The sequence below is a fragment of the Chiroxiphia lanceolata genome, chromosome 17 (assembly GCF_009829145.1).
Source record: "Chiroxiphia lanceolata isolate bChiLan1 chromosome 17, bChiLan1.pri, whole genome shotgun sequence".
NCBI classification, from domain to species: Eukaryota; Metazoa; Chordata; class Aves; order Passeriformes; family Pipridae; genus Chiroxiphia; species Chiroxiphia lanceolata.
In genome coordinates this window covers 605,413-633,186 of record NC_045653.1, presented here as the reverse complement: position 1 = coordinate 633,186, position 27,774 = coordinate 605,413, and the positions used below count along the sequence as shown (strand labels likewise).

The window sequence follows — 27,774 nt, the reverse complement described above, 5'->3', positions numbered from 1 at the left end:
TTTGAGGGCAGCAGCGCTGTGGCATCATTCCTTTTGGAGCAGCTCGGCGGTGGGTGGTGTTTGTGACCGGGCCGGGGTGCGAGTTCCGCCGCCCTACAGGCCGAGGCTGCGGCCCAGGCTGAAGCGGCCACGCCCGGGGACGCTGAGGGGCAGCGCGGGGCGGTGACGTCACGGCGCGCCGGACCCCCGGGATCGCGCGGCGCGTGCGCGGTGGCGGCGGGCGATGGGGAGCCCGGCGGGCGCTCCCGCCAAGCGCGCGCGGAACGACGGGTCCCCCGGCCCCGACCCCCGGCCGTGGGACAGCGACCGCGGGGACCCCTGGCCGTGGGACAGAGACCGCGGGGATCTCCGGGACACCGACCACGGGGACCCCCGGCTCTGGGACACCGAGCGGCTCTGCCAGCACCTCGCCCGCTGCGGCGTGGGCAACCCCGGCCTGCTTCGCCGCTTCCGAGGTACGGCCCGCCGGGGCGGGGGCCGAGGCGGGCGTCGGGGCCGGGGCGCTGACGCTTCTCTTCCCCCGCAGAGAGCGGAGTCACCGGGAGGATGCTGCTGGAGCTGCCGGCCTGCGCCCCCGAGGTCACCCGCGTCTGGTGAGAGCCGCCCGCGTGCGGTGGGCAGTGGCACAGCCCCGGCCCTCGGTCGGGCCCCGCAGCCCCGGCCGCCCGCGGCGAGGCCCTGCCGGGGCCCGGGAGCCGCTGTGGCCGGGCCCTGCCCGAGGGGAGCGGCTGCGGGCACAAACATTTGCCGGCTGCGGCCCGGGGCCGCCCCGAGCGCGGCTGTGCGGGCGGGGGCGGTTAGGGGTTAGAGTTAGGGGTTAGGGGTTAGAGTCAGTGGGGGAAGTGTGGTCGGTGGGGCTGATCTCAGACCCTTCGGAGCAATTCCTGTTTCCTGCTGATCCCAGAACAGCCCCAGCCACGGCGCAGACTCTCATTGCCCAGTAACCATGGGAAACTAAAAACCCGATCGTGTGGAAAGCATTGTTCCCAGCAGTGAGGGAATGACTGGTCCCAAAACCTTGGTAATCTGTCTGGTGGTGAATATGCTTTCTTGCTCTTCTGGAACAGGAGAGGATATGAGTGTGTCCTACAGTCCTGTGTGTCAGAAGAGCCCCTCTGCCCCTTCTCTGCCTCACTAGGGTCCTCTCTTGCTCCTGTCTCCAGCGATGTGGGTTTGCTTGCTCTCCTCATACTTCCTGGTGCTTTTTTAATCTTGAATGTCTTTTCTTTACTCCTTTGCTAAGCTTATTTATACTGTTTCCTCCAAATTTGTCTCTAGACCCACCGAAGAGCTCAGGCTCTTTGCTGATGTTGTGGGTTGGTGGGTGGGTGGGGTGTGTTATCTGGCTGGTGCACACAAGTGCAGAGCTGTGCTTTCTGCTGGGGGTTTGAGACTTTGGTGTGGAGGTTGGCTCCTTGGCTGAAAACTCATCAGAGCTCACACTGTGCTGGAGATGAGGGGCCCCATCTCTGTTCTCTTGAGACATCCCGGCTGCACTCCCAGTGTGGGAAGGGCAAGTAGGGAGGGCGGGGTGTCTGGGTGTGGATATCTGTAGGGAAGGAAAAGCTGATGTGACCCAAGGGGACAAGGCAGAAGGGCTGTGCCTTGGAGGAGGTAAGACATGTAGGAGTCATTAGGGTATTTGTGGTTTCTCATTTTTTGGAAGAAGGGTTCTAACTACAAATGTTTGAAGTATGCAGATAGACATGGTGTGGTGTTGTGGAAGGCAGGTGAAAGCTTTTATTTCTGAAATAGCAGGTAATTGTCTGTCTGAAATGACAAGCAGGTGTCTAATTTCTGTTTAGGACTTACCCGGAGGCTGGTTGCTTCCAGCACCTCACTGGCTGGCTGAGCATCAGGTGCCTGTACGGACACACGGGACACGTGCAGCCGTTCTGGAGGCAGTCAGACCCGTGGGTGGATCTGTCAGTGCTGAACGTGGGCGGCAGGAGGGGGTAGCCAGGAGTCCCTCAGCATGGGACACTGGCAGTGGGAGCACATCTCAGTTGATGTAGAGAGTGGATGGTGCTGGGGTTACGAAATGAGGTGCTTGTGGGTTTTCTTTTATAAGGGGTTTTCTTCTGTGAGATCTGACATGTTGTTTCTCTTGTGCTGAAATTTTTGAGAAGTGGATGAGAAATTGCTCAAGCCTACCAACTTTTGTAAACATCAGCTTCGCGCTAAAGAATTATCCCTTTGCTGTCCACTGCACACTGTGTCTTGCAGGAACTTTGATAATTTCTCTGTGACAGGCCAGTAATGAATGCATGTCTTTAGTTCCCTGTGTTCCTGGATGATAAGTGGGGAGAGCTCAGGCCTGGAGGCAGCACCTTGGGTTTCCCATGTGCTCCCATGTTCCTGGCAGTGGATGTTTGTGAGACATGCAGCATGCTGCATGCTGAGTGTGGATGATGAGTGGGGCTGTCTGGCTCACCTCTCTGGAACAGTGAAGTTCCTAGTGGGCTCAGGAAAGGGATTTTCTCGTCCTTGTCACCTGTGGCATGAGGAAGGAGGAAGGGTGGGGGCAAAGCAGGGAGCAGGGAGGGGAGTGAATGAGGAAGTGTCAGTTCTCCCCATTGCTAAGCAGCCAGCAGTAGTGCTGCTTTGGCTGTTGGAAGAACTCTGCCTGCAGAGCCCTGGAACTCCACAGTACGAACACAGGATTTGTGTGTTGTGTCTTGGTTGAGGTGGCCTGACTATGTAGATTCCAGGTGATATCCCTGCTCTTGTTTTCCGTCTGAAGGAAGATGGAGAAGTCTCTGTGCTGCGACATCCAGGTCCTTGTTCACACCGGGACTGCGTTGACCGTGTGCTTTGTCATTGTGAGGCTGAACCGAAACCGAGTTCGTGTTCCTGGAGGCAGGGCAGGACAGTAAGACATGCAGGGCACTGATCTGAGGACTTCCAACCTCCCTCATCAGGCCTTTTCCTTCTGCTGGTCTCTCAGCCCTTGCAGCTCTGACCCATACTCTTTGTGGACAGTGTCTGTAGAGGTGGTTGTCTATCAGCTGCACTGTCAGTTGTACAGAGTGTCCTTTCTCTGTTGTTCCTGGACTTGCAGTCAGTGGTAGGTTCTCAATATGGAGGTGCCCACATACCTTTCTCCTTACATTCCTGGCTATTTTTCAGTTTTCTCCTTGCTCCTGAATTTTTGTGGCATTTAAAAGCATGACCAGGTGCTCCAAACCCAGAGGCTGTGCCCAGAGTGCAGCAGTGCAGTGCTTCATGCCAGGTGCTGCTTTGCACTGCCTCAGCGTCTCAAAACTGTCATCGAGTCCTGTCTGTGTACTTTGTGTGACCTAGAGTATCTTTTTGGGCCATTGTTACCGTTTGGGTGTTGTTACCATCATGTTTGCTGCTACTGCTGTACTTTTTGCAACATTACAGCTCATTCAAAAACACTCTTGTGATGTTTGCTCTCCTGTCCTGAATTTAGCTGGGGTAGAGTTAATTTTCTTCCCAGAAGCTGGTCCATTGCTGTGTTTGGGATTTAGTGTGACATCAGTGTTGGTAACACCCTGATGTTTGAGGTGGTACTCAGTCAGTTGGTTCTTACTCTGAGTCAGGGACTGTTCAGTGTCCTGTGTTCTGCCACTGAGGGGGGAGCATGGCCCGGAGAGCCAACCCAAACTGACCTGAGGGAAGTTCTGTACCACAAAACCTCCTGCCCAGTGTAGAAACAGAGTGGTAGTGGTGGGGTGTGCGGGAGCCGCTGGTCACTGCTGGGGGACGGGCTGGGCATGGATCAGAGGGGTGGTGAGTGACTGTTGGGCGTTACTGGTTTATCTTGGGTTTTGTTTCTCTCTCTCCCCCTTTCATTGCTATTAGTAGTAGCAGTAATATCAATGTATTTAGTTTTATTTCAGTTATTAAATTGTTCTTATGTCAACCCACAGGTTTTAGCTTTTCCTGATTCTCCTCCCCATCCCACTGGGAGCAGCGAGCGGCTGCTTGGGACTGAGTTCCCAACTGGGATTAAACCATGACAGTCTTCTTAGTGCCCAGCCTGGAGCACAAAGGGTTAAGATAACTGATCTGGCCAGGGCATGTTAAAACAAAGTTTTTACAGTATGTTAGTTTAGTAGTTGCTGGTCACAATGTTGATTTATTTGCTCTCAGAGTTGTGCTTGTTCTCAGACTCATATCATGGAACACACACTGGTGTGAGCACCACCAATGGTTCTTTTCATCTTAGAATCCTAGAATTGTTTGGGTTGGAAGGGACATTAAGGATCATCTTGTTCCAACTTCCTGCCATGAGCAGGGACACCTCCCACTAGCCCAAGTTGCTCCAAGCCCTGTCCAACCTGGCCTTGAACACTTAATACTTCCAGGGATGGGGCAGCCACAGCTTCTCTGGGTAACCCGTGCCAGGGCCTCACCACCCAGACAGGGAGGAATTTATTCCCAGTATCCCCTCTAACCCTGCCCTTTGGCAGTTTAAAACCATTGATCCCTGTCCTGAAACTCTCTGCCCACATAAAAAGTCCCTCTTCCTCCTTTTTATAAGTCCCCTTAAGGTATTGGAAGGGCATAACGGGGTCTCCCTGTAGACTTCCCTTCTCCAGGCTGAACAGGCCCAGCTCTCTCAGCCTGTGTCCATAGGAGAGATTCTCCAGCTAAAGGCTTGTGACAGTCTGAGCAGCAGCTGCTACCCGAGAGCTCCCTGTAGGGAAGGGGACACCAGGTAGTTTAGACAAGCACTGCTCACCAACAAACGTCATATGCCTTTAATGTTTTATGTGTTGTGAATTATTGAATTATTTGGATGAGAATATGTAGTGCATCAAGCAGTGTTTTTTGCTATGAGTTGGCATTTTATAGTTTTGCTTTCTGTTAAAGCACTGAAAGACTGATGTCAAACTGATCTCAGGATGGTTAACTGCTGGAAAAAAGTACAAATTGTATTTTCTCATGATGGTGTTTGCTGTCATACTGAGGCTGTAACCATGTAGCTCAAGAGCAAGGGTTGCAGACAGAGTTACTAAAAGGAGATGTGATAGAGCGTATTAACTCCCTCCAAACTCATCCTGCCTGTGCTCTTAGACTGCTGTGGCTACAGCAGAGTACTTGCACTGGAAGTTTACCTGTGTGTTGTGAAGGGGACCTTTAATAATTTATTAAAAATGACAGCAAAATACCTTTGCAAAATACAAGAATGAGTTCTCAACAAAATGAAAGCATGTTTTAAACTGCAGTGGTTTCGGTGTTGGAGTTGAAATTAATTTGTGTGAAATTCAAGTTAGTTTGGCAGAATTAAACTTTTAATACAGAGTTGACTAACTGAAAGAAATTTAAAAAAAAAATCGTTTATTGGGACTACGATATTTTGGTTTAAGGAAATTTTCAACCTTAAAAAATATCAGTTATTCAGGAACTACATGTTGTCATTCCCATAAATTTAAAGGACTTATCTCCACATGTGACTTACACAATTTTTTTCATCAGTTTTTTTAGAGAATTTCATGGTGGTTTTATTTCTCAGTTCTGTATAAGTGGGAGAAGCACTTACACTGCTTTACAGTGACAACTTCTGTAGCTATTTGTTCTCTTCCTTCTGTACTTGACTTTAGAAGGATAAATGCTTTCAGTATTTTTCTGAAAAAGTTAAAGTCTTGACCCGTTGGAAGAGTCAGCGAATATCAGGGTAATATGAACTTGCACAAGTAATTCCATATGTACTGCAAACTGTAAAGGGAGATGCGTTGCAAACTTTGTTCTCAGTGTCCTTTTTTTCCTTCTAGCTGCCCAGCTGAGCGCCTGGAAGTGCTGACCTGCCTGAAGCAGCTGCCTCAGCAGCACGTGGACGTGATGAAGGTACCCCCACGCCGTAGTGGGAGGACACCACGGCCAGGTCCTGCCTCTCCTCCCCTTGGCCGGGTGCTGCCAGCCGGTGCCTTTACTTTGCACAGCAGCAAACTCCAAGGCCTTGATCATGGTGGTCTGTGAAAAACCACATTAACCGGTAGAATTGTTAAAGTCATCAGCTGGGAGCTTTATGTGGGCACCTGGAGGTTGTGTGGGGTTCAGTGAGCAGAAGAGCTGTTTGACATGTGTTGAGAAGCTCCCCTTTCACATCCCTCTGTGTAGAGCCTCCTCTTGGTTTATTTTATTAGTTTTGCCCCAGGCCTGGGTTAACAGACTCCTCCTCGCTTCTACTGTTTGCTGTGTCCAACTGTTTCTCCCAGTGGTGTGCGTTGGTTTAACTGGGGCCAGGGCTGCACATTCTGTAGTAATCTGCAGTAGTCTGCCAGAGCCCTCCCAGCTCAGTGACCAAGGGTAGAGAGCACAGGAAAACCTTATTTGCCGCAGTATTTTACCAGGATAGGTGTGTGATGGAATGGTTTTACCTGCTGGTTGAAGACAAGGATTACCTTCTCTACTGAGTTACTGTAGTTACTGAGATGTCTCTTAAAATGTGCTTATCAGGGAGTACTTATTTCATATTTCAGTTTTCTTGCATTTTGTTTTATGAAAAAAGTAACATCATCATTTCCACTCAGCAAAATTTCCTTTGATTTTAAAAATCATGAGCAATGTCAAACCAAACACTTTTTACTGGATATCTCAGACATGCATTGGTTTAGTTGGAATAGCAGATTAATAAAGACAGCGGTTTTCACAAGTGTTAAGTTTTGGAATTGCACAGGTACAGATAACATTTTTAGGGATTTTGACTTTAATTCCCTTGCTATGTGAAATAGACAGCTTTATTTTTTTTGATGTCAAGCTTGAGTAGTTCTCTGAAATAAATGTGTTGTGCAGAGAAGCTGAGGACGCCCTGTGCCTTGAAAAGGCCAGGTTGGATGGGGCTTGGAGCATCCTGGTCTAGTGGAAGGTGTCCCTGCCCATAGCAGGGAGTTGGAACGAGATGGTCTTTAAGGTCCCTTTCAACCCTAGCCGTTCTATGATTCTGTGATAGATCTTGGTGTGGGGTTGGCAGTATATGGCTGTTTTACAGAAGATGAACAATCTCTCCCACCAAATACCTGACCATCCTGGATATCCTTTACCTTGCTGCCTGTTTCTTTTCATAGTCAAAGGTTACATGTTAATTACACTATTTTTGGCTTTTGTAGGTTTTTAACGATCCTATTCATGGGCACATTGAAATACATCCCCTGCTTGTTCGGATCATCGACACTCCTCAGTTCCAGCGCCTCCGGTACATCAAGCAGCTGGGTGGCACTTACTTTGTTTTTCCAGGAGCCTCTCACAACCGCTTTGAACACTCCATTGGGTAAGGAGGTGGTTCTGACACATGCCTCTCTTGCATATGGATTTCCTTGAGTTTGGCTCCACTGCTGTGGAGCGCCAGCCAAGAGGCGTTGGTGAAAACTGCTGTGGTGGCAGTTTTGGTCTCATGAATGTTCCTGGATATCCCATGTGATTATGGGCTGTTCCCTTGAACTTCCTTTAAAAAAGACAGATAAAGAAACCTACAAGATGGATTCTAAAAATAATGTTAATTAATGACTGTGAGTCAAAGTTTTAAGTTTTAAAGCATAAACCTAGTAAGGGTACTGGGGCTGCTCTAAATGACTTGCCAGACAGCTGCATTGTCTAGCACAGCTAAAATCCATTTGATCTGTAATGTTTGCCTTTGTAGTTAGGTGTGCCTTATGCAATCGATGGCAGGTTGTCAGGCTGATACTGTAATTCAATTAAGCAGAAACAGATGATGGACTGTATTAGTTTGTTTGAATACATGCCCGGAATAAAGACAAGTGCAACAGACATTCGAACATTACAAAATAAAAAATCTTTTATTGCAGTGAGAATAAAAAACTACTAGCAAAGAGAATCAAAAGCTAAAAAAGAATACAAAAAACCTATCAGTTGGCATTCATACAATACTATGAACAGCTTTTATTACAGTATTAACTAGTAAAAAGGGAATTAAAGAGATACAAAAAAGGATATAAAACATTTGCTTTCTTGTTTGCTTCCTGTCAATAAACTGTGCTTACCTACACAGACAGGCCAGATGATGCCCAAAAAGGCGCAATGGAACTGTTTAGAGACAGAATTTAGCCTTTAAACAGCAAGGTATTTATTTAGGCAACGTTGGAGAGCAAGTCAGGTCGCCCTGGACAAACTTGCTCTGCCTTCTCAGTGAAAAGACATGATTATATACAATTTCTACAAGGGATTGCAACATTTTTACATACATATTCATATGATTGCAACATCTAGTTATAATATTCATAATAGGCAGAGTTTGGGTGGAGTCTGGGGTGGAGTTGTCTTTTTGGGGTGATGTTTGGTGGTCGTTCCTGTTTCTTCAGCCTCACGGGGTCATATTTTTACTCTTCTTCCTCGGCTGAACTCTTCAACTTTCTTGATTTTTGCTGACTCCATGGTGAATTTTGCAAGACTTTGAACTCAAGCCCCTATTTTGCCCCTTATCTATTCGTATTCTTACCCTATCTTTATTTATGTAGGTGTGCGAGCATTCTTTTGGTGTACGGTACCATCTAATCCCTAAGATCTGGTTTCTGTCTCTAGCTAAGCATTACATTCTTCTGAGCAGGGGTGTCCCCGTATCAGTACTCAGAGTTAACTCTTTAGGCCCTACCTCCATTTCACAGGGCTGCCAGGATCTGCAGCAGCTGGTCGCTGCCCGTGCTTAGCGGGCGTCCCCGCGGAGCAACACAGTCTCCATGGCAGGATGAGGATCGCTCACCCCAGCAGTCCTGACACCCCATTTTATCAGCTCTACATTACACCACGTAGGGCCAGGACGCAGTATAAGGTGATGCCTGAGTGGCAGCCGAACCCCACCTGTTCATCACCTGAGAGCAACAGTCTGTGCATGCCCTGCTGTAGGGCAAGGGGCGAGCGACCCCTGCCCACATCATCTTCCTCTCACCATCATCTTTCTCACCCCTATGTATGACCTCTACCATTGTGTTTCCATTCCCATCTTGCAGTATGGAGCCAAGCCAAGGAGGAACTCAGCTCTGATAATAGGGGACATCTAGTCGACTTGCTAAAGACCCAATGGACCTTTCAATTAACTTTTGCAATAAAGGTACATTGTACAATACTCTGGCTGGTTTTGCATCCTTGTATAGTTACTTTCTCACGCCTCTATGCTCCATTGGTCATCTAAATCAAAAGTACCCCCTTTACATGGGCACAAGGATTCTGAAACAAGGACTCAAATCCAATAGCAGAGTGCCCAGGCATGACGGAATATTTTGCCGTATCATGCCCACCCAGACACATTATCTCGAGGTTTAAATACATTGTAACATCTGAAGTTCCCACCTAAAGTCCTGCCCAATTCAGATGTAAGGTACTCCTCTGATTTCATCTTGCTGTCCTTTCATGAGCAGGACTGCCATCTAGCGTCCTTTGGCCGGCAGGAATTTGAGGAGTGGGCTGTCTGCCTTCCTCCCCGGGGGTCATCACCAAGGTCTTCCTTGTGTCCTTTGGGCAACCCAGTCCATGTTGGCAAATTCCCGATCACGTGTGATTAATTTCTGCTGACCTCTGTCTTCTCTCTGATTGTTCTGAGCCCTTACTAAAACATTTCATTTATTTATCATTGGTTAATCTTAGACTCCTCTTTAATTAGGCAATTCTTCATTGAATTTACTTCTCTAGCAAAGCAATTTCTTATTGAGCTTTCTGAATTGTGGAGGCCTCCTAAACTATTTCCTCCAGGTGCAGATTCAGCTGTTTTCTAATTTTCTCGAGTTTTCATCTTCATTTCTCTAAACTAAACATACATTTAAGCAAAAACAACTTAAAATTACAGAGTCCAAGGGAATACAAATTCCTTAGTTATTTAGGGCACAGCTCTTTACAAAGGCCAGGAGATCACAAAAATTCCTAAGCTAACTGAGGTAGAGGTATAGCTTTCCTTCAATTCCTAGAGTATTGCTAGGTCATTCACACTCCATTGATAAGCTGATTAATGACAAATTTAAGCTTGTTTTAAGGATATATCCCAGGGTGCAGATAAATTAAGCTAGTCAATAGTTTGTACTCAGGTGATCTGGCCAGCCTAAAGTTGATTTTGTTAGTGCTGAAATATTGTGGATAAGTGTGGCTTACTTATAACAAGATGTAAATGGCTGTTGCAAAAGAGTCAAATCAATGAAGCAGGCTGGGTTGATTGCATCTGGTACACCTGAAAAGACAGAAATATGGTTGAAAATAAACAAAGTTTCCACAACAGAAGTCTGAAAATTACAGTCATATCAGCAACCTTTTCTTTTGAACAGTTCTTTCGACCTATACAGTTACATTTAGGACATTTGTTCTCAATTTGTGTGTAATTTCAAAGGTTTCTACGGTGTCAAAGTAGAAGAAATGAGCTTTTTGTGCTTATTGGTCTAGTAAAAGAACACCAAACAGTAAAATTTCATCTGATAAAAGTTATTACCTTGTTGTAGGAAACCTTGTCTTGCTTTAAACTGTTCTTCAAGGGGGACTGCTGGGACAAGTAGAAAAGGAAGTTTGTGTAGAGCTCGTAAACAGTTTACGGGAGTATGTGCCATGTGTTTGTTCCTGCATGTTTCGTGTCATGAGAAAAGAGGGTCCCACTGAATGAAATCAAATGTCAAATCTAAAAGGAATGAAAGGAAGAGAAATAATTATCATGAACTGCTGTTAAAGCAGCAATTTGAAAGAAGAATCAAATGCTTTGGTGACTGTTGTGGACCTTTGCAGTTGCCCTGACTGGAATTCAAGGATTCCTGTAAGTTGAGGTGCTTCAAGATTCACACTGTCAGTGATGCACTGCTGTTCCTTTACACAGCTACTCTGGGGTTGTGTGTTATGAAATACTGTAGGATGCTGTTGTCTCTTGGGCCTGGTGTCCCATGCTTTTTTGCTTTCGGATGTGTTACTGATGACTGAAACTCTACTACAGGAAATAGTTTGTTTCTGTGATTCAGATCAGGTTTTGGGTATTTGTTGTTTGGTGCCTCTCAGATAAGGGCTTAATTGATCAAAATAGAATAGGGGAACTGCTCTTTTTCTGTTCAGCCTAAACCACTGCTCTATTCCCTTTTTTTTTCTCCTGCAACAGGGTTGGTTACCTAGCAGGATGTCTGGTTCGTACACTGAAGGAGAGACAACCAGAACTGGATATAACCCAGCGAGATATCCTCTGTGTAGAAATTGCTGGGCTTTGTCACGATTTGGGTAAGGAACAGTTGAGATGACTTGTTGCTCTTTGAAAGCTAACCAGGATGAAAAGCTGGCTGTGAGATCAGAACTGTGAGCTCTTTTGGGCTGTTCAGTGCATGGCCATATTCCAAGACAGGTTTTATCTGTTCTGTTTGGTCTGGAGTACTTCTGTGGACACAATTCCACTTGGTGAATCTGTAGCCACTCTTAGCTAGTGTTTTGTCTTGTTTCCAAATAGTGTTAGAGTTCTGCCCTCAGTGGCTGAAGTGTCCACTTCCTTCTGTGATTTACTCAGGTCTCTTAAAACCTCTTAGAATAAAAATTAGTGGCCCTTTCAAAAACTGTTACGATTATTTTATAACTACCTATTTTCTTCAGAGCCGACACAGAGTTCTCAGTACTGCTGCAGTACTTGCCTGTGGTGTAGGTGCCACAACTGGTTTTAAGTGCTGTAGTACTTAAGGTGCCTTAGGAAAGTGCACTTGCTACAACTGAATCTTCCTCACAGATGATGGGTGAGGAGTTGTCTTGCTCGGAGAGTTGTAGTCAAGGGCTCAATGTCCAGGTGGAGCCCAGTGGCAAGTGGTGTCCTCAGGAGTCAGTGTTGGCACCGGTGCTGTTTGATTCTCTGTCGGTGACACGGGCAGTGGGATCGATGCGCCCTTGACCAGTTTGCCTATGACACGGAGCTGTGGGGGCGGTCACAGGCTGGAGAGAAGGCACCTGGGCAGGCCAACAGGTTCAACAAGGCCAAGGGCAAGCTCCAGCATTGGGGCAATCCCAAGCACAAATACAGGCTGGGAGGAGAGTGGATTGAGGGCAGCCCTGAGGAGATGGACTTGGGGGGGGCTGATGGATGAGAGGCTGGACAGGACCACTGGCATGTGCACTGGCACTCAGAAACCCCCTGTGTCCTGGGCTCATCCCAGCAGCGTGGACAGCAGGACAAGGAAGAGGATTGCTCAGGTGAGACCCCACCTGCAGTGCTGCCTCCAGCTCTGGGTCTCCCAACGTCAGGAGGATGTGGAACTGCTGGAGCAAGTCCAGAGGAGGCTGTGGAGATGCTCTGAGGGCTGGAGCCCCTCTGCTCTGGAGACAGGCTGGGAGAGCTGGGGGTGTTCACCTGGGGAAGAGAAGGCTCTGGAGAGGCCTTGGAGCACCTAAAAGGGTCTCCAGGAGAGTTGGAGAGGGACTTTGGACAAGGGCCTGAGTGATAGAACAGGAAAGAAAGGTTTCACACTTCTAGAGGGCAGAGTGAGATGGGATATTGGGAAGACATTGTTCCCTGAGAGGGCAGTGAGGCCCTGGCACAGGTGAAGCTGCGACTGCCCCATCCCTGCAAGTGTTCGAGGCCAGGTTGGATTGGGCTTGGAGCAACGTGGTCAAGTGGCAGGTATTCCTGCCCATGGCAGGGGGTGAAACTAGATTTTTTAAGGTCCCTTCCAACCCAAATCAGTCTAGGGTTCTAGGATATGTCAAGATCAAGTCAAATACAAGAGAATTCAGATCCTTTGCTTGCTCAAAAAATTTTTGCTCCCAACCATGTTTCAGATTAAACCTGTGTAATATTTATTTTTAAGGTCATGGGCCATTTTCACACATGTTTGATGGAAGATTTATTCCAATGACTCGTCCAGATTTGAAGTGGAAGGTAGGCTTTTCGCTATTGAAGTAAAAATACAAACCTGAGAGTTTTGGAGGCAAAATAATTAATCTTTAAAGAGTACCATTGCTTGTGAGACTATGGTGATCAGTTGGCTTTACTTTATTGCATCAGTTTGTTGGCTTAATTGAAAACCAGAGTGTTGTCTCCCAGTCTTGGGATGACTTCCTTGTTGTCTTCAGCTGTATGTCTGGGGAACGTCAGCTCCCTCAGCACAGCCAGATGGAGCCTTACTGGCAATGCAGAAAAAGTGAGAAGTGAGGATGGATGTGTCACCCCCATCTCTTCCCTAAAAGTGCACATGCTCTTGGACTGCTGTGTACTTCTGTGAGATCTGTGTGGATGCATGGATTTCTCTTCTGCAGATGTCACCTGGGTGACACAGAAATGAGTTGTCTCAGTCTTGTCAGTTCCTGTAGTGTGACTCTGAAGAGGCAGAATTTTTTAGGACTGCAGTGATCATTTTTAGCCAGCATTGTACCTTAAAATGCATATTGAGAGCTTTCTGCAGAATATATTTTACAGATGCAAAAGACCAGCTGGCAGCCTCCTTTCTGGTTTAATATTTTAGCTCAAGACTATTCAATACAGTGCTTAGAATTCAAACTTCCAGAAATTTTGAACAGAATTCAAAACAGCAGAATTATTTTATCTTTTATCGTTGTAACTGCCTTACTGCTGTTTGTGAAAATTCAAAATTAACAGCTCTCTGCTGAAGAGTGTGTTTCTGGACTCTGTAGGCTGGGTGATTTCCTGTTTTGTTTAATGCAAGATAAATAGAAAATAACTCAGGTGCTGCACTTTCACACCAGCCTGCCCATGTGCCGTGCCAGGCAGTGCTGCTGCTTGGGAGGAGGCTGTGACACTGCAGGAAAGATGCTTAAACCATGTAATACAACATTTGGATGTTTTTTTTTTCACAGCATGAAACTGCTTCTGTTAAAATGTTTGAGCACCTGATAACTTCCAATAAACTAGAAGAAGTCCTGAAGTCATATGGTCTTGTCCTGGAAGAAGATATGTTGTTTATCAAGGAACAAATAGGAGGGCCTATAGATGAAACTGCTTGTGAGAAATCGGTGAGTCAGTGTACTGCTCCTGTGGTTATCCCAATAAATGTCTTAATTTTGCTGAAAGTAGATAATTTTGGCTTCTGCTATGTGTTATTTTTAGCCCCATGAAATTCTGAGAATCCTGTCACAACTGGTGCCAGAGAAGTGTAGTGTTTATTTCTTACAGTGCTGGCAGGAGGTAGTAGCTTCACTGTGTTCTTACGTCTCCCTGAGAATTCTGAACCAAAAGTTTTCAGATTAGAGGAAAGCTCTGGAATGTTATTTGAGTTTAGTGAACCTAACCAGTGATTGGGATCCACTCAAGGGTATGGAAAGAGCTGGCAGAAGTGCTCACCAAGGCACTTTCCATCATTTACCGGTAGTCCCGGGTAGTCCCAATTGACTGGAAGTTGGCAAATGTGACTCCATCTACAAGAAGAAGGGTCAGAAGGATGATCCAGGGAACTACAGGCCTGTCAGCCTGACCTTGGTGCTGGGGAAGGTCATGGAGCAGATGATGTTGAGTGCCATCATGCAGCACATACAGGACAACCAGGGAATCAGGCTCAGCCAGCCTGGGTTTAGGAGAGGTAGGTCCTGCTCTACTGAAGACCAGGAAGGCTCTACAGAGGGATCTGGACGTGCTGAATTGATAAACCTCATACAATTGGCCTTGGTCCAACAAGTGTTGGGTCCCGCACTCGGGTCACAGCAATCCCATGGAATGCTACAGGCTTGGGGAAGTGGCTGGGCAGAAAACGACCTGAGGGTCCTGGTCCACGTGAGCCGTCAGTGTGCCCAGGTGGCCAAGAAGTCCAATGGCATCCTGGCTTGTGTTAGCCATAGTGTGGCCAGCAGGACCAGGGGCAGTGACCATCCCCCTGTGCTGGGCACTGCTGAGGCCACAACTCAAATTCTGTGTTCAATTCTGGGCCCTTCACTTCGAGAAAGACATTGAGGGGCTGGAGTGTGTCCAGAGAAGGGCAGTGGAGCTGGGGAAGGGTCTGAAGCACAAGTCTGATGAGGAGCAGCCAAGGGAGCTGGAGGGGCTCAGCCTGGAGAAAAGGAGGCACTCAGGCTCCCTCAGTCTGGATAACAAAACTGAGCACTGGCAGAGACGAGGCAGTGAGCAATCAGAAGCATGGCCCAAGTGCCAGAGCCCACATCAGCTTTGGTGACAGCAGCAAAATGCTTGAATTAATTGCAGTACATAGAGTCAGGGATAAGACTCGAAGAAATGAGTTGTCTGAAGAGACAAGGAAGAAGAGATGGTGATTGTTAATCATTGCAACTCTGTGAAAGACTTAAGTCCTCTCTCCTTGCTTTATACTTTACAGCTGTTGTCATCTCTTCAAGGACACCCATTCAGTTGCCACTAGAATTAAGAGCTGGTGGCAGCTGAAGTCAGTGGGAGATCTGTCAGGACAATCTGGTACTAATCAGAATTTGTATGTTGTCCCAAACAAGTAACCCGCAAATGTTCACACTTGCCTGTTATTTTCTGCTGCAGTAGTGGGCAGTTCTGCCATGTGTACTCCAGCAATCTGATGGCAAACATAGGGAACTTGGCATAATGAAATGCAGTCTGAGATCTTATAGGAAGAGGATGTTCATTTACAAAGGCTGTAGGTTGGTTTTTACCCCCTTGGGGTAAATCCTGCTACCTCCCACAACCACTGATCTTGTGCCAGGTTCTTACCCCATGTCTGGTTTTCCTTATTTGGATTCTACACCTGTTTTCCAGCAGGATACCAGGAAAAGGAGTGTCATACATAATCTGTGGCAGCACCCTCCCGGTGTTAGGCACAGGGCCTGGCCTGGCAGGCACTGTCCTGTGGTGCCCTAGAGAGCACAGGCTGCTGTGCTGGTGCAGTGTCTGGCAGTGGGGCTGTTGTGCTGCAAGAGTCTGTCCTGCCATAAACAACAGGTGTTTGTGCACTAAACACAAACAGTGTTCTCAACGTGGCCCAGGAGCAGAGCTCTTTGTTATCGTGGTATTTTTTTCTATGATGTGCTTCCTTCCTGCTGCTTACAGTTCCTGCTGCATTTCCGTTCCGAGTCACATCAGTTTTAGTGTTTCTGTCGTGCTGATCACGTGGAAGCCATGTTTGCATACAGTGTTTTCCACCTTCATGATTTCAAGGCCACTTTATGGCATTTTTTGTTTAGCTGAAGAATCTTTAAATTTTCAAGAAAATGTGCAACCTGTATCTTATTATTTTGGTGTTGATTTCCTGTTTGCCTCATGGCTGAATTATCCCTTGTGGGGTAGGAGTTTAAATAGCTGGCTGTTCAAACAATTTTTGTTTACTATGTCTAAATAAGTGTTTTAAAACTCTGTTCTATAAAGTTGTGTAGTTGATTGCATGTCACTGCAAGACAGTGACATGTTTGTAGGTTTAACTAATTTCCTGAATATTAAATGATTCCAACCTTTTCCTTTCTTTGTTGCTATGTTGTGCTTTTTTGGGCATTTCAAAGCTGCAGACTTTGTTTTAGTAGAATAGGCAATTAAATACTTGTGTTCATGGGTTTTATTCTTCCTGAGATCCTGAGAAGACAGCTGCTTAAGCCCTAGTTCTGGATTTCTAATGCCTAACAGCTTCTGGGAGCTCTTTTCTTATCTTTGTGTTCTTTGCTACCTCAGTGTTGGGTGCTTATCACAGGCTAAGTCAAAGTGTATTCCTGCTGTCTTAAAAAAACTGATTTTACATTGTTTGCACACTTTAATTTCTTATTGTTTTTCTTCCTGGCTCCCCTGTTAGTGGCCCTACCGTGGTCGACCAAAGGAGAAAAGTTTCCTCTATGAGATAGTAGCTAACAAAAAGAATGGCATTGACGTTGACAAGTGGGATTATTTTGCAAGGTACAAATCTTACAGTTTTTATTATGAATTCCTACTGTAAAAATGCTACTGTGTGTACAAATAGGACCATGTAGTTAAACACTCTCTGTGGAATGTTTTTAGGGATTGCCATCACCTGGGAATCCCGAATAATTTTGATTATAAGCGATTGCTTGTCTTCACTCGGGTCTGTGAAGTAAAAAACCAGAAGCATATCTGTACCCGTGACAAGGTAAGGGGTGTATGGGAGCCGAGGGACGCTCAGGAGCACTGAGAGCACACGGGGATGTGGGGGAGCTGCACCCAGTGGCTGAGGGGCCTGAGGGGCTGCCCAGAGCTTCTTCAGCCCAAGAGAGGAAGAAGTTGCTGCTCTGAAAGCTTTTCTCCGAAGCTGGTGGTTGGAGGGAGGGAGGGAGAGAGAAGCCACTGTTTGTGGCAGGTCCTTTCAGGGGAGACTCCACAGACCTGTCAGCTCTGCATGATTCTGCTCCAGGTCTTCTGAGCAAGAGGTGAGTGTGGCTTTGGTGAGGGGCTGCTGAAGGAGCGAGAGGGCCTCTTCTCTGCCTGGGCTCCCTGGGGTTGCTGCCAGCGCTCTGCTTCCCATGCTGGCCTGAGTTCTTCTCCAAAATTTGTAAATTGTGAATAATAATTATCCTGCTCTATGCTGCAAATGGAAGGAGACAACTCATTTGATTGATTTTTTTGATAGTTTTGCAAGTAAGACAGTGTCAAAAGTAAAAGCAGATTGGGTTTTTTTGATTCAGGAAGTTGGAAATTTGTACGAAATGTTCCACACCCGGAATTGCCTGCACCGGAGAGCATACCAGCATAAGACTGGCAACATCATTGAACTAATGCAAGTATATGTTCCTTTTTTTGCATTCCATTTATTTTTAAATTCTCGAAACAATCCATATCCATTTGGAATATTAAGATAATCAATAAAATGTGACATAGAATAAAAGCAAATTCTTGTGGAAAGACTTAGTACTTAGAGTATCATAGAGTCTGTGATTAACAAAGCAAACAAAAAAAAAAAAAGAAGAGAGGAGGACAAAAACATCCTTCCACAGGAAATTAAATTAGAGGAAAATTACTAAAGCTCTGAAGAAACACCAGACCAGGGTGTGTTTAAGTCATTTTAACTGCTGACAACTGAGGTCGAATCTTTATCTACAAGTTAGAGACCACTTAGCTCAAACTGGATCAAACTGGAGCAAGGTTACTTGCAGAGTAAAGTAATAACCAAGCTTATGTAGCTCAGCTGAAGCCTGACTTTGTGTTTATGTAATGCATGAATTGTTCGGGACTAACTCAGCTGGCTGCCTGCTATTGTACCTATCTTGTTGACGTCTATAGAATTTTCACTGTAACATTATTCTCTTTACTTTTCTTGAAAATCAGAAATACTCGTATCCCAAAATATATTTTCATTAGGATCTTGTCTGCCAGGTTACCATCTGCTGATTTTGGAAAAAAGGAATGTTAAGAATAGCACAGTACAAGAGTGATTTGGACTGTTTCATTTTTTAAACTTCAGCTTCTGGTTTAAGGATCTTCTAAAACTCAGACTAAAAATGCTCAGGTTTGACAGTAACTAAATATGATGAGTAAAACATATTTTTTAGTTTAGAAATTTAGTCCTTGGCTTCCCATAATTATAACAGCCTTTCCAAAAGAATGTCCATGCTGGAAATGACAGTGAGGCACAGGGAACTCTGGAAGAACTTGATCTTTAGAACATAACTTTTTCCCACCTGAAAACACCATGTTTGTGATGCTTTTCCTTTACAGTGCTTTGTATCCTCTCTGCTAGCTCTTGGAGCAAGGTGTCTGTGCGAGGATAAGGTTGTGTGTGAGGCAGCCTCGCTGCAGCTGAGTGGCCATGTCACTGTCTTGCAGGGTTCTGCAATTGTCTCAGCTGTGTTAAACTCAGTCTGAAGCAGAACAGAGTGAACTTGATCATTCTTCTAAAGGTTATGGTCTGCTCTCAGCCTGTTCCCGGTAAATCTCTGTTGAAATGTGCGATGACAGCACAGAAACAGGAGATGTTGCTGTGTGATCAGCATCTGCTGTGTGCTGGGGATGCAGGTTTTGTCTGTTGTCTTCTGTTTATAACATACTAATTTGTTTCTCTTTTGACTCTTGAGCAATGAGGTGTTTCAAAACAATGTTATCCTAAAGTCTTAATTTTGTCTCAAACTAGGATTACAGAAGCCTTTCAAAAAGCAGATAAATATTTTGAAATAAGAGGCTCTGGAGGAAAAATCTATCGGATTTCTACAGCAATGGAGGACATGGAAGCCTACACTAAGCTAACTGGTGTGAGATCTCAAACATTTTTTTTAAAGTAAAAGAACACGAGTACTTGTTAAAATGCTGTTTTTACAGCTTTTTTGCACAGAAGGTGGGTCAGGCCTGGGCCATCCAGTGCCTGTGCTCCCATATCTTACTGGGAGAGCAAGACCTTCTAGTTTTAATTAGTTCCGTGTTGAGAGAGAAGCAGCAACTTTATGTTCTGCATAAGTTCAAATTCAGCAGTGTTGTCAGAAGGTCCTGCCTGTGCCCTGAGTTTGTTACACTTGTCACAGGTGGGATATAAGTCAGCTCTAAGTGATACAACATCCAGCTCTGTCAGGTGGAGTGGTACTGGATGTGTGTTGTGGCATGAAGCTGTTCCCAAGGGCACCCATGGGGTCTGATTTGATTTGCTTGAGACGTTGCTACCCTGCCTGCCTGCTCCTCCTGGTGTGTGCTGTGAGGCCACCAGTGCTGCTCTGGTTGATGTTGGGAGCTGCAGCAGGCGGTGGAGGCCAGCATGGGCAGGCAGACCCTGCTGCACGGGGTGTGGGGGTGGCTGCAGGGCAGAGGATGCTGCAGGCCCTGGTCAGGAGTGCTCTGAGTAGTGGCAGCTCTTGCAGCACCTGTCAAGCTACAGCTCATGAGGACTCCCAAGGCATCTTTCCTGAGTTGCAAGGCAGCTTTTCTGAGGTTCCATCACCAAGCCTTGGCTGGCCAACAGGGAGACTCAAGAACTTCCATCTTTGGTCCATGGACGAGGTGACAGAGCCTGAAAGCACTGTTGCAAAGGATCCTGCGTGTCTTAGCCTTTGTCATACTGAAGGCCTTCTGCTGGCAGTCCTTCATCTGCCACAGCCATCTGCAGCCTGACCACAGTGCTGCTGCGTTGTACTGAGGTGAGGAGCTGCATATCCCCTCTGTCACTGCATACCTCTGCTCAGAGCAGGAGAAGGGGCTGGCTTTAAGGGGCAGTAGCTATTGGAAAGCATGAATTGTAGTGCTGGGCTGTGGAAGGCTGGGCAGAAAGGAAAGAACTGAAATGAAGTTCTTCATGGGCTGGAATCTGTTACTGTGGGCTGGCTGGTCTGTAAGATCAGCTGTGCTGGCAGGTCAGCACCAGGGTCCTGCTGTAACTGCCTGCTTACCTGCAGTACCTGGTGAGGGGCACAGTTCAGGGCAAGGAGACCAGGACTATGTCCTGTCTGCCACAGCAAGGAACTGCTTGCCGGGACTGTCCTGTTCAACCAGGAGGGTTGAACAGCAAGGAGAGTGATGTGAGGAATGTGCCAACAGCAAGGAGAGTGATGTGAGGAATGTGCCAACAGCAAGGAGAGTGATGTGAGGAATGTACTACCACCAGATGTAACAGTGACCATGAAGGACAAGTCTGTTCTCCTCCTCTTAAACCAAGGCACTTCCTTTCCTGCTTCTAGTGGTTGCAGCCTGGGGGCTCCTGAGAGGCTTGTTTCAGCAGTCCATGGTGGTGAGTGATGCTCCTGTGAAACTGTCCACTTACCTTGTGGACCTTTGCAAATTATGAACCTCTATCAGGTTCTGCAGCAAAAAGCTCCCTAGCTTTCTTCCATGGTGGATGAAGAACCACTGTTGGTTTTTAATGTGCTGGCTCCTGATTTGTCAGTAGATCATAGTTCTAGTAAAGGCTGAGACAGCAAATTGTTCCTTGTCACTACTGCTTCTGCGCAGGAGAGGTGTTCATGGACCTCTTATTTCTCCTGCATTATCTATCCTCTGTCTGAAGAGACCTGGTCTGTGGTTCCTCGTGGAGAAGTTCCTGACTTTGGTTGACCTTGCCTGTGAAAACAATCCTCATGGTGTTTTGGTGCATGGCTCATAGGTTGCTTCTCTTGGGAGCTCCCTAGGCCAGTTTCGGCTCTAGGTGGGTGTTGCTGGGCTGTGCTTGCAGCATGTGTCGAGGCTGCCCAGGTGTTCCTGGCCAGGGAATGTGAACAGCCACAGAGCAGTGTGGTGGTTGTGAGAAGCAAGCAGCATCCTGGCAGCAGCAGTCTCTGGGACAGCCAGAAATAACCTTTCTGCTCAGAAGCCACATCAAAAGAAACCGCTGTCTTGGTGCTCGGATTGATGGTGGGAAACTCACTGTGCATGTCACTCTCATGTGGGGACAGGAGGGGAGACTTCGATGCTGGCATCCGAAGTCTGAGAAAGTCTGAAACTTTAATGACAGTTCTTTATTTTTTTACAAGACAGAGTATCCGTGTCCTGAACCACTTAGTGCTTGGGTTTAGGATATTCTGCTGAACAAGACTGGCTCAATAAGAAGAGAAAGTAACTTCTAGTGAAGTAACAAAATATATTGCAAGGGTGAGAATTGAGCTAGTTTTTCCACCAACAACCATTGTGAATCTGATGATAATTAAGATGATATTGTGACTTTTCATTGTCTGACTTAGTTCAGTTATTCCCTGAAAATGTCTTTCCTGAACCAGCAGGAGCAGTTTTTCGTGTTGCCTTAACCTTTGTCCCTGCATTTTGCTGTGACACTGGATTGTAAACATACTTAACAAAAATCAATGCAACTTTGGCAGACAGTATCTACCTGGAAATTCTGCACTCAAGTCATCCAGAACTGGAGGAGGCACGAGAAATTTTGCGTAAAATAGAACGACGTGAATTATACAAGTTTTTAGGAGAGACTCGACCTGAAACAAAGAAGGAAATTGTAGAGGTAATGTCCTTTGGTGGAAGGTTCTGAATTCTGTCCCTGTAAAAATGTTCTCAGAATTGCTGACCATCCATTTTTCTCTGTCTCCGTCACACGGTGCTCCTCTGCTTGGCCCAGGCGTCATCAGGGAGTATTCCTTTGTGTCCAAAACCAAACAAACCCCCCTTTGTGGGTTTCAGCTTTTGGAGTAGATCACCATCCCCTCCAAAGTTTGCATAGGAGCTCGCTGCTTCTGGTCTTTTTGTGGGGGTTTTTGTGTTGGGTTTTTGGTTTTTTTATAGTAATCAATGACCTTACTGATCTTGTCTGTCTCTTGGGTTTTTCTGTGTATTTCACTGTATAGATATAACAGCTTTATTAGAGAGTGAGATCCTGCCACCCTTCATTAAAAAAAAAAAGAAAGTTCAGTAAAAACATTTAGTATTCAGCTTTGGAGAACTTAATTGCAAACAGTTGGTTGAAGGTATATATCTTCTGCTTTCACGCTTCAGCATCCTGGACGTCTCACTCTTGTTCTCCCCCTGCCCCATCATCAGGTGTTAAACTCTTCCTCCACAGGCTGGCAGAATGTGTCTTCTCAATTGTATAAACTTCATTTGTTTCTAAAAACTGGTACAAAACTTATGGTTAAGGTATACAGGGATTTGAACAACCAGATGGCTGCAAGAACAGTCTGTCAAGCTGTGAGGAATTAAAAGATTTAGTTTAGTGATATGTTGTGTCCTGTGTTTCGTTGCCTTTATCTAGACCTGAGAGTGCATAAATGTAATCGAGCTCATCTTTTGGTTTTGTTTCTTGCAGAATAATAACCTGGCAGAAAGTATTGCAAATTCTAAGCCGGAGAAGGATCCTCCAGATGTGGAGCTAAAGGCTGAGAATTTCATAGTTGACGTAAATACCTCTCAGAGCGGGTTCTAGTAGAAACTTCTCAATCACAGAGGGCCTTGTGTACCCAATGAAGACTGGAGACACATTTCAGTGCCTTTGTAGTGAAAGAACAAACCCACAGGGTGCCTTGTAGCTGCTGTCCTGGTTCAACTTAAGGGTCTGAGAGCAACAAGCTTCTCCAGGGGAGGTTTGCTGTGGTGGGAGGGCCTGAGGCAGAGGCAGTGGGCAGCCTCACCTCACTGGGCTGTCATCTGGGGACTGCTCCCGGTGACAGATTTGTTCTCCTGTGACTGTCCTTGCTCTGCAAAAGAGCAGTGAGGAATCCTGAGGGGTTTGGCACGGGGGTGTCAATGGCAGCAACCCGGGGACCACTGCTGTTGGTCACCAGGGCAAGTCACCTGCTGGCCCCAGTGGGAGGAAAACAGGCACAGTGACTCCAGGCTTCTGGTATTGCAGCCTGCAGGGCAGGCACTGCTGGGATTTGCTGCAGGAAGCACCCTGCTGCCACAGCTCGGTCTGCAGCCAGCACTGGGGGGAAGCAGAGAGCCTGAGACACAGGAGAGAGCTGTGTAGTGAGCGAGAGCTGCAAGTATCACTAGCTTAATCCCTGCTCTTGGTTAATTCTGGGAAGGGCTGGCGAATGTTTTTCCATAGAGTGCAGCACGATTCGCTCCTAAAGCTCCCTTGCATTGAAGGTTCCCTTCACCGGATAAAATTGTCGCACTTTATGGAGCTTTAAAGTATTTGCCTGGGCTTTCCTTGGCCCACAAACTGAAGTTGTGGAGAAGTGGGCACCTCCCTGCCAACCACTGAACTGTTGGTATCCCAGGCAGATGTAAATAATAATAATGTCTAAACCTCATGTTTATAGTCGTGAGCTCTGCTGCTTCCTCTGGAGGTTGTGTGTTCTGGACTGGCAAGGGACCAGTACTGGTCCAGTGTTGGGAACTGGAATGTTTCAGAGAGCAGCTGGGAACTCTTAAGTGTGAATATTCACCTGGCAGCTTCAGAGCAAGAGGTGATGGAAGTAAAGATACAATATACAAATATGAGATTGTTTTATTAAGTAATAATTTGTTAGTTACTGTTCTATTTGATTGCTGTCATTTTCAGGCATATATAGTGCAGCCTTTTGTATTTATTGTGAGAAAACTAAAGACAAACATTAACAAGTGCTGTTTTCTGTGTTTTACACACAAGGTTATCAACATGGATTATGGAATGAAAGAACAGAATCCCATTGATAAGGTTCACTTCTATTGCAAGGCTGATCCTTCCAAGGCAGTCAATATCAGTAAAGAACAGGTAGTCTTTTATTTTTCTCAGCTGGCTTCTGAAAAGCATCTTCACAGATTGTGAGGGAAGTGGTTACAGTCCTGCGTGGTTGTTCTTGCACAGATTGTGAAGAGGTGGTGGAATCCATGGCCTTGCAGGTCATGTGTTGTACGATGACAGTCTGGAATCCTGACAGCCTTTGCATATGAACAGTATTTAATTGGAATAGACTGGGAGTTAGAAAAACACCATTGTTTTGGATGAAGCTCATGGATTGTAGAGGGATGTTTCTTACTGTTTTCCTTTTGTATTCAGATGAAAAAATTGAAGTTCAGTGGACTCTCAATTCCAAGAAATACTAAAGCTTGTTTCTGTTTTATTCCAAAGGTTTCCAAGTTTTTACCCATAACATTTACGGAGCAGGTTATCCGGGTTTATTACAAAAGTCAGGATCCACATATTATTTCAGCTGCAAAACAGTACTTTATTCAGTGGTGTATGCAGAATGATTTCACCAAACCACAGGTAACATTCACTTCTTATTTTGCTTGTTTAGAGCTCTTCATCTTTGTCCATAAGCTTGCTTTTTCATTAGTAACTTTGGCGTTTAGGCCTTGCCTTTGTGGCACTGACCTAACTCCTGGTTTTATCATGGCTCCCATCTGAAGGTTCTTTGGTTTCACTGAAGCAGTGCTAGAGACACCTGCAAGTGCCATAGAATCATGGAAGGGTTTGGGTTGGAGGGAGACCTTGAAGATCATCTAGTTCCAACCCCCCTGCTGTGGGCAGGGACACCTTCCACTAGACCAGGTTGCTCAGAGCTCCTTCCAACCTGGCCTTGCCTGTGGGTGTCCTCTGGGGAAAAGAGCTGCATCCTCTGACATGAGACCCCCCAGAGGATGAGTGTTCTTACGTGCTGGAGCCCCAGCTCCAGGCATGGATAACTCTGTTTAAGGCTCATTCTTATGTCGTTCTACTGGCATCTGTCTTTTCAGAGCAGCTAATTTCAGAAGAGCTTTTTACAAATGAATCAAGCAACAAACTTTTTCTCATTGTAGAGTGTGGGTGTGTCCTGTAAGCATATTCTTCTAGTTCAGTTCATCCATCTTGTAGGCCCTGTCATGTTGCAGAGCATAGCAAAGGGCTTCTTACCAGCTTATTTCTGAGCTTAGAGAGCTGATTGTCTGTGTTGGCAGTGCCTGACCACAGATTAATGTCTGTATCTGGCAAAGATGAACCCTCCTGCCTCAGACCTGCTGTACCAACCTTGTCTGCTTTAGACAGTGCAAGGCAGATCCCAGCACCCAGGGTGGGTCGATTGCAACAGTCTAAATGAGGTGCTGTGGTGAAGTCAGAGGAGACACTTAAACTAATGATTGTTTGCCTGGGATACAGCCTGTTGGTCTGCCAGGTTTGCTGCTAATAATTTAGGAAGAGCTGGACTGCCAATGGTGGTGGCTTCTCAGATGGGCCGCTGCTGACTACAGCATTTTCTGTCTCTGAGACACACAGTCCTCAGTGTTTGTTGCTTCTGGGACCTTGTATTGATTTTTTCTATTAGGCCCGAGACTGAGCTGCTTTTCCTCTGCTTTAGAATGGAAAGCAAACATCATTAATGTTTCCTGACTTGTATTACTAGGATGGTGATGTTGTTGCCCCACATCTAACTCCAATGAAGAAAACCTGGAATAATGTGAGAGATGATGAACACAGGAGAGCCTCAGAACCCAGCTGCAAACAAAGGCTTCCTTTTAATGAGTAACATGTTTCTTTTTGGCACTCTTCAGTCTACTTCCTCAGAAGATGAGCAAACCTGAGTAGCAACTCTTCTAAAAGCCATTTGGGTGGACTGGAAGGATTCATGGAACGATGCAGAAATGCATTTTACAATACAGTATGTTTTAATGTACATACTTAAACAAAGTGCATATTACAAATAGACTTTAAAAAACCAACTTATTACAACTGAGTAAACTCAATTCTCATTTATTTTTTCATGTATTGGCACTGTGTAGGAAGAGTAACTTTAAAAATTGCAATTCATTGTTACCACAAGATTTTACTGTTCCGTCTAGTCCTGATCCCTTCTTTAGCTGACTGTGCTATTGCATGAGCTAGCAGAAAAAATCCCAGCTCAGATTTGATGGGGGTTCTTTGGGGATTGGGGTTTTTTTGGAACCTGGGGAAGAGAGGGATAAGTAAGCTTCTGAAAACATGGTGAGGTAAAGAAAAAATAACCAAGGATGGCATCTTCAAGAATAGCAAAACAAATTTCCTTTAAAAAAAAAAGATGGGAGAGGGGATGTTTTTTGATAATCAAAGATTATTTTTCTGATATTCAAAAAGCTGATGGAGATGCAGGACATTTGCTATAAGAGTGACCACAGATTTTATTGAAGTAACAATGCATTGCAGTGCCATGCAGTCTTTTATAGTTTTATTGTGTATTTTTGATACACTGAATGTTATATTTTTACTGTCGGAACTGCAAAACCTGCTCAAAACGTCCATGGTGTGAGTGGTTGCAGGAGTGCTGAGCTGTCTAGGTGAGCACAGGTGGGCAGTGCTTAGCCGGAGGCTGCGCCAGCTCTGCCATCCTGCACCAAGGGCACCTTGTTTGGGATTACACTGTACTAGGCAGACAGGCTCTTCAGGAATCCCTCCGTTCCTGTGTCCCTGCCTTGTTCTCCTGAATGGCTGTCCCTGTGTCATTTTTCCCCCCCTGTAGACCTGTGAGGGTTCTGACAGTTTTTCTGTACTAGCATCACTGGTGTGAATGTTGCTGAATGTCTGTCCCGTTGAACAAGTGACCGAGGAACACCTTTTTCCTCTCATCTTTTACTCAGGTCTAAAGGAAGGCTGCTTTCATTAAATGAAACCTAAAAGCTCAAAAAAGTCTGCCCTCAAAACTAAAAACATGAAGAAAGGTTCAGTAATGCTCAGAAATTAGAACAAGCTGTGGAGTTGTTGTCTGGAATGGGGAGAAAAGCGTTGAGTGTTCAGTTTGGGCAGTCAGAGGTGGGTGGACAGGGTAGGTTCTGAAAACTAGCCCAGTGGGAAGGTGCTATGAGTGACCTGCAGAACTCTAGTCATGTCTCCTTTGCCCTTTTTATCTGGGGAACTGATGCCATTAGGCAGAGGGAAGTAGAATCAGCATCCATGTACTTACTCAGATTTTGTTTGTTGAAATAACCAGAAGTTGTTGTGCACTCTGCTGCTTTCTTACGTGCCTGTGCTTATGTGTATGGTCTACTGTTCCTGTCTCTAACAGTACTTCAGATCTGCAGGTGAACCAGGTAACTGTTACAAGGGCTTGTGGCCTCTTTAAAGGCTTTTAAAGAGCTTATTATGCTTCAAACAACAATATCATAGAGTGAAGGCATTTATGCCCTTTGTCTGCATAAAATCAAATATTGTCCAGAATAATATAGTTTTGTTATTGTTGCTTGGGTTTGTTTTGAATCTGTTTCAAAAGGTGCACTTTATACTTGGGAAATATCTTTTGTTTATGTTAACCCCAAAATTTATACCTAATGTTAAGTTCTGAGAGCTTTTCTTTTCCCAGTGTGTTCAACTGAGCCTCTCTGAAGAATAAATTTATAAACGATGGTTTTACTATTCTTTTAAAGAATTGCAGTGTGTGAACTTTATTAAAAATGGTCTTACTGTGCCGTTATAAAGAGCCAGAAGTATTCCTGTGGAAGACACTCCCTCTTGAAGGGATGGGTTCTTGGTTCCTGTCTCCTCACAGTGCAGCAGGGCTGGGAGGGGCTGTGGGGAGGATCCCACCTCTTCTTGTACAGCCACATGGCCGTGCCCACAGCTGGGAGAGCAGGCCAGTCTCTGGCCTCAGCATCCTTCCAGGGGTCAGGGAAGCTTTTTAGATGCTTCTCCAGCTGTTGTG

At 45.9% G+C, this 27,774-nt stretch overlaps 1 protein-coding gene across 3 annotated transcripts; it reads left to right on the top strand.

The window, feature by feature from the left end:
• Positions 1–215: 215 nt before the first annotated feature.
• On the top strand, positions 216–27,498 carry SAMHD1 (SAM and HD domain containing deoxynucleoside triphosphate triphosphohydrolase 1). Of its 3 annotated transcripts, XM_032704968.1 has the most exons (16): positions 216–455; positions 527–593; positions 5,745–5,817; positions 7,080–7,240; positions 11,045–11,160; positions 12,726–12,796; positions 13,732–13,887; positions 16,626–16,726; positions 16,829–16,937; positions 17,470–17,561; positions 18,912–19,027; positions 21,571–21,710; positions 22,509–22,598; positions 23,796–23,900; positions 24,258–24,395; positions 25,510–27,498. In XM_032704968.1, the coding sequence occupies exons 1-16, from the start codon at positions 224–226 to the stop codon at positions 25,630–25,632; spliced, it is 1,890 nt and encodes a 629-aa protein (XP_032560859.1). In that variant the 5' UTR covers positions 216–223; the 3' UTR covers positions 25,633–27,498. The 3 variants fall into 3 exon arrangements, with proteins under 3 accessions (XP_032560859.1, XP_032560861.1, XP_032560860.1); XM_032704970.1 differs by lacking the exon at positions 527–593 and having other exon boundaries at positions 412–455; XM_032704969.1 differs by lacking the exons at positions 216–455; positions 527–593 and adding an exon at positions 829–1,021.
• The last annotated feature ends 276 nt before the right edge of the window (positions 27,499–27,774 follow it).

What these genes read in the sequence shown, in the direction of transcription:
- SAMHD1 (XM_032704968.1), top strand. Translation starts at nt 224, where the DNA reads ATGGGGAGCCCGGCGGGCGCTCCCGCCAAGCGCGCGCGGAACGACGGG. An exon ending in CAAAGAAGGAAATTGTAGAG is followed by an intron (nt 21,711 to 22,508) that starts GTAATGTCCTTT and finishes TGTTTCTTGCAG; the next exon opens with AATAATAACCTGGCAGAAAG. An exon ending in ATGATTTCACCAAACCACAG is followed by an intron (nt 24,396 to 25,509) that starts GTAACATTCACT and finishes TTGTATTACTAG; the next exon opens with GATGGTGATGTTGTTGCCCC.